General features: G+C 62.6%; 1 protein-coding gene across 1 annotated transcript; it reads right to left on the bottom strand.

Moving 5' to 3' along the window:
- Nucleotides 1-2098: 2098 nt before the first annotated feature.
- Nucleotides 2099-5631, bottom strand: MNEG_4139 (hypothetical protein; the record flags this gene model as incomplete). The annotated part of the gene is made up of 9 exons (XM_014047381.1): nucleotides 2099-2275; nucleotides 2521-2619; nucleotides 2989-3106; nucleotides 3421-3644; nucleotides 3884-3959; nucleotides 4236-4433; nucleotides 4650-4820; nucleotides 5141-5221; nucleotides 5567-5631. The coding sequence occupies 9 exons, from the start codon at nucleotides 5629-5631 to the stop codon at nucleotides 2099-2101; spliced, it is 1209 nt and encodes a 402-aa protein (XP_013902835.1).
- Between the last annotated feature and the right edge of the window lie 556 nt (nucleotides 5632-6187).

The raw sequence follows: 6187 nt of genomic DNA, 5'->3' as shown, positions 1-6187 counted from the left end.
GCGCGCGGGAGCCGGGGGGGGGGGGCGCACATTGGTTGCCATATAGATTTGGCTGTCGATTGGGGAAAGCAGTATTTGATTTGGTCCGACATACTGCGGTTGTCCAAGAGAGCGGGCACTCTAAGGAGGGGGGGTACACAAATTTACAAAGCCCCACAGGGGGGCCCCCACAGCGTGGGAGGGGGTCCTCATGGGACCGACCAGTCACCTGGCCGGGCCAAGCCAGAGGGGGCAACCCGTGTTTGAAGGCACACGGGCAAGGCCTGCACCGTCTTGCCGAACCGTCTTGCCTTGAACCTGCGGTACTGAGGGGGACACCCCAATGCCTGCATGAGGGCACCAGTTGGGCATGCACAAGTGGTAGAGGTGCAGGGCTGCCATGTCATCCCACAGAAGAGCGTGCCATACCTTCGGCGTGCAGCCAAGTATGCTGAGGGGTGTATGTAGACAGCAGCTTGATGTGATGGCATAGGAGCAGAGGCCTGGAGTTGCCAAGCAGCATCTGCATTTTAACAGTGCTCGGCATATAGGCGACAAGCTACTCATCGCAAACGAGAGACTAAAGACAAACAAATTATATTGGCAGTAATCAGATCTTCCAAATGCAAAAAATACGATCAACGGGTCAGTTGCGCTTTGACCAGATCACGGCACTATCGAAACAGGCATACAACAGCATGCAGGACTTGCATTGCTTGCTCCAGTAGACCAAAAAGCTTATCAGTGTCGACTGCCTGCTCTACGGCGGGCCCTCATGGACTGCAAAATGCTGTCAGCCTGTCCTCTGATGACAGGGGCGCTAGCGCCCGCACTGTGTTCGGCCACGACTGCAGGCTGCGCCACAAGTACAGGATGCTCCAAACTTGCGCCCCCAGGGAAGTGGATTTCTCAGACATCAAATCATGACACGACCACATGCCTGGCAATGCAGCAGCCGGCAAAGCTGGTGGCGTGTGCTGCCGAAAGGTTCTGGGGTTGTCTCCCATCAAATCCAGCAATAGAGACGAATGCAACTTCCTGAGCACAACTGCTATCTCAATCTTCAGATGCATGGGGCTGAGTCAGCTTACGACATCAACTGAGCTCATACAGCAGGCCGGGTCGTGTCGCACCGGCGATTGACAGCACGCGGCGATTGACGACCGTTCCGGTTCTTTCATTCCAACCTGCGTGGTCAAGCCACCCAGCACCTCTGGCTCCGCGCTGCTGTGCCAGCGCCTGCTTTACTAGACAAGACATATATAAGATGCAACAGGCCGCCGCACTCCCCTGTGCTGCGCCAGATGCGAAAGCATCGCCCTGCACCAAGCCCCAGGCAACTAGACTGATAGACCGCAATACAGCCCCACCCACGCGGGGACAGCCGTGTCGATTATGATGTCGCATCCTGAAGTATCATGGAGTTTGAGGTGTTCTTCAGGAGGAGACCTACTGCTGACCAGCAACCACCATCGCACGAGCACATATAGCACTGGCGAGCAGGGCGCTCATGTCGATGGCAAGTTGCTGGACCAGCTGTGCTGAGACTGGCCCTGCGCTGTGCGGTCATGCAGCATCTGGCGCGTCGGATCTGAAGTATCAATCAAGTCAGCATTGTAGGCTTCACAACACCGTCGCACGGAGTGGACATGGTGGCAATGCGAGAACGGTGTGACTCACTGTTGCTGATGCATTCCCCGGCCAATGCTCTGCGCCAATGTCAGCGCGGGAAGGGGACCTGTGTGTTCTTCGAGAGACACTTGTGGTTTGCATGCTTTGGCTCAAAATGAGCCTTGTCCGGCGGCGGATACTGGCCGCGCGCTGAGCACATCTTCTCAGTGTGTGGAGGTGTCAGCGTTACATCATACAGTTGAGTGAGGAGAGTACAACAGGGGTCATACCCAGCAACATCAGAGACAATCGCACAGGAAGCCCGCCAATTGTGCGTTTGCAGCACCAGGCTGCCAGGGGTTGAAGGGGCATGGGCTGGGTTTTGTGATCGGCTAGCGGAGTGCCCACTCAGCTTGCCGTTCCGCGCAATAAATCCTCTGCACCTTGACACATCCCAAGCGGAGGAGATGCAGCCACAACATCCATCAAGCCCTGCAAATTGTACAGATCACGCGCCGGCGTTCACCGCGCCGCCGCCGCCGCCGCCGCCGCCGGCGCTGCCGCCGCCGCCGCCAAGCCAGGGGGCGAGCACCCTGAGTAGAGTCTTGTTGAACTCGTCTGGCTGCTCTATGAAGACGTAGTGGCCGGCATCAGGGATGATCTCGACGGCGTGGTCAGACGGCACCTGCATCAACAGACGCATCGTTCAGGGTTCAGGGTTCAACATGTGCATAGATCGTCGTGTAGGGTTGGGGGTGAAAGTAAGACTGCCGCGCAGCTGGCTGCAGAAACTCGTACGCCGTGTCAGCTTGACGGCCAGTCGGCAAAGGCGGCGCTTGGCAGGAAGAACCTGCGCCGAGCCTCGAGGCGAGGCTGATGCTTGGCGACCCGCACGCAAGAGGCCCCCGCCCCGCGGGCACGGGCGCGCACCGCCCTGGGCCGCACGCGGTCGAGCTCCTTTGACAGCGCCACCGCGTTGTTGGGGTCCATCCAGTCGTGGGCGCCGTAGATGAAGGTCACGGGGACACCCTGGGGTTTGAAGGGGGGGGGGGGCGTGATGGAGGTGGTGGCGTAACAGGGGTTGAATGCAGCGGGGGTTGGCACGTGGGGGGTAGGGGTGATACGTGAAGCAGATGGGTGGGCGGTGATGCCAGGCTTGCGGGCATGATCGATCATTATGGCAGTGGAGGCAGCAGCCGTGCGCGCTGCCTGCAGCAAACCGTCGGGCCTGACATGACACGAACAAATCAATACAGGGTCAGCTGCAGCATTCAGACGTGACTGCGACTCCTGCAGCCGAAGATACTGACATGAACCAACGCGACGCGTGTGGCGCACAACTACCCACGCAAGCCCGCCCCCAGCCCTCCTCCCAAGGCGGCACTTCACAGCCCCCACCTGCAGCTCCAGCAGCCGCTTGTGCAGCGGGGAGCGCGCCCACGCGCCCGGCTCCAGCAGGTGCCGCAGCGCAAACTCGCCGCTGCCAGGGGCGGCCGCTATGTGGTAAAAGTAGGAGCTGCATCGCAGAGCAGACAAGGGTGGGCGTAGCAGAGGCAGGGGTTGAAGTGAGGACCTTGCCCGGGTGCAGGTTGGGATTTGGGTGCGGGCCGGGGGGCAGGGGGCGGAGGACAACCTGCTTGAGGGGGAAGGAACCTCCAACTGCGCTGAACGGAGGGTGCAGGCGCAGGGTGCGGTGTGCGTCTGCCGCTCGACATGCGAACATGCGAGACGCCCTCACGCCCGCATTCGTGACGAGCACACGCAATGCCAGGCACAAAAATCAGGAAGCCCACGCAAGTAAATCGCGGGGCGGCGCCGCGCTCCGCCCACCTGAATACCGGGATCTCCTGCTCTGTCAGCGGGTGCCCGTGGTAGCTGAAGCGGCCCCCTACATACTTGTCAACCAGCCCCGGCCCCCACGGCCCCAGAGCCCTGATCACAGCGCCCGGCGTCAGGCCCGCCTCCCAGGCGCCCGCCGCCGCGCGGAACAGCAGGCGCCGGAACGCGGGCGCGGCGGTGGTGAAGCGCGACTCCCAGCCCGCGGGCTTCTCGGGCTGCGGGCAGGGTCGGGGGCGCGCGGCGGGGGCGTCAGGAGGCAGCGCGCTGTTATAACACGGACCACCCCCAGTTGGACGGAGACCCGATTAAGTGGGCATGTCCCGTAAAAGCACACAGGCGGCTTTGCCACGGTCAGTCACTTTTTTGGGCGCATGGTCTGCCATGTTGCCACTAACAGCGGCCCAATCCTGAATCACCAGCTAGTGCACCCCTCCCACAGCGAGCCGCAGCTCACAATGCCGGCGGGGCAGACCAACACGAGGTGCTGCACGTGCTCCGGGTGCTTGAGCGCGTAGGCAGCTGCCAGGTAGCTGCGGACGGGCGGGGCGGGTGCGGGCGCGATACCCGCAAGATGAGGCGGCACTCTGCGCTGTACAAAGCCGACGACTGCAGGGGTCAAGGCGAAATGCGGCGATGCTAGCATACATCCTCAGGGCTTGCCGGTACAGTGATGGATGCAGCCCCTATCACTTCCACGCCCACCAAGTGGCTGAAAACCCCGGCAGCCGTCTGAATTGAGCTGCACGGCAGCACACAATCACAGGCAGGAGCGCCTGCGTGGCGTGCAGCTGCGTGGGAGTGCCCACCCGCCGAGGGAGTGGCCGACCAGCACCATCTTGCCGCCATCCAGCCCCTCAGCGCGCCGCCACTCCGCCAGGCTGTCGGTAAAAAAGCCCTCCGCCTCCTCCTGGCCGCGCGCGGAGAAACGCGGCCGTCCTGAGCGGCCGGTGCCGAGCCAGTCGCAGGCGAACAGGCGCATGTGGGGCGACAGGGCGTCGATGTTGCTGCGGTGCGGGCAGCCGGGGAGTGAGCGCAGGCGGGTGTCATTGCAAGTCCGCGTTTCCTGAGTACGTCGAGGGCTGCTGTAGGAAAGGAGACAGTGCCTCTGAACGGGACTGCTGCGTAGTGGTGAGGCACAACAGTCAAGACCAGGCCTTGCCGCTGACGCCGCATGGTCGATGGGCGATGCTGCCGCACGCCGCGATCACGCCCCCGCTCACCGCCACAGGAAGCAGGAGCCCGCGCCGTACCCAGGCAGGTACACCACCGGCGTCTGCCGGGCAGCCGTCGCCGCGCCCTCGGCTGCGCCCGCGGGCGGCTGCACCTCCAGCGTCCGAATGTAGTCCTGCTTGCCGGGGCCGACAGGCACGTCCCGGGCCAAGACCTTGCTCCTGTGGGTGTTGTGAAGCCAGTGCAAGTGCCGCGCGGCCGTGAGGGGCCCCCACGCTCGCGCAGGCGCGGGTTGATTGCGTGCAGCGTTCAACACGGCGCTCCCGCAAACCCCAACTGCAACCACAGACTAAGAAGGGGTGCCATCACGCCGCCCTGGCGGAAACGGAAGGGCTGGGCACGCCACTGCCGAGCCTTCTCTGCATTGACGCTGGCTTGCCTCCCCAGACCGCCCCCGCCGGGTGCGATTCAGGCGTTGTCGTTGGGCTGTGAGGTTGCTTTTTCAAACAATGCAACAATACAATCGCAAGGCGCCCCTCACTTGAGCAGGTCCAGCATGCCGCGCTCGGCCTCAGCCGCCTCTGCCGGGCTTGTCTTGCGCCACCGAGGCGCCCACGAGCCCCTGTGGAGGGCGCGAGGCGGGGGGGTCGCAGGCAAGGGGCTCGGGCACGGCAAGCACTGCTGTGCCGGGCCGAGGCGCGCGATGTCGCATCGGGCGGGCATGTGGATACATGTGATACCCTGCATGGACGGTCACAAGATGCTTTCCCGCCTGACACAACTACCCCATGCGGATGCAGAACAGCGGCCGGGCGTCGATTTGACCGTGCACCAGCACAAAAGGCAGCATATCCACACCACCAGCAACACGCGCCAAGTCAAAGCTCGCAGCTCGTGTTTGGGCGCATGCACGAAGTAGGCGATGCAGAAACTATTGAGGTGTATTGATAGGCTGTTCAAGACTTACCAGCCGCCCGCAGGGGCCCTAGAGACTTCAGGATTGTCCTTGGCGAGGGGGGCTCCGTCGGCCATGGCCGCGTGCGTGCTAAAGCGCGCGCAGATAGACGCTGAGATTCTGTTGTATGCTAGAGAAGACGCCCCACAAGCCAGGCTGCTCGCCCTGAGCAGCACGGGCTCGAGCATAAGGAGACGACACAGAGCAGACTCAGAGACCTTGGTCTAGAGAAGGACGTGCTCCAAAAGTGAGTTACACAGCTCATTGATCAGCATGGAGCAGGCGCGCCAGTGGGCGCTATTCGCGAGGCAAGGTAGCTTCCCAGGGGCTGGTGACGCCGCCCTTCGCATGATCGGAAGCGTGCATCGCAAGCACGTATCCCTTGCAGCTGTCACGCAGAGACCTCCTGCTTGATCTGCTTGGCCGCCTGCTTCGCCGATACCTGATCTTCCCCCTTGACGCCGCCGGCGACGGGATTGCCTAGGGCTGCGCGTGTGTGCTCCTCGATGAGCCGCCGCATGGGCTCGTAGTACCTGGGTTGGGTTGATGTGTTCGTGGTAGGGGCAGGGGATAGAAGCTTGTGGGGCGTTTCCAGGCAGCAGAACGCCTGGCCGCGTCTACATCGTGCTGGAG

This window comes from Monoraphidium neglectum, assembly GCF_000611645.1.
Source record: "Monoraphidium neglectum strain SAG 48.87 unplaced genomic scaffold scaffold00558, whole genome shotgun sequence".
Lineage (NCBI taxonomy): Eukaryota > Viridiplantae > Chlorophyta > Chlorophyceae > Sphaeropleales > Selenastraceae > Monoraphidium > Monoraphidium neglectum.
The sequence above is the reverse complement of the archived record's forward strand: the minus strand, read 5'-3'. Positions and strand labels throughout refer to the sequence as shown.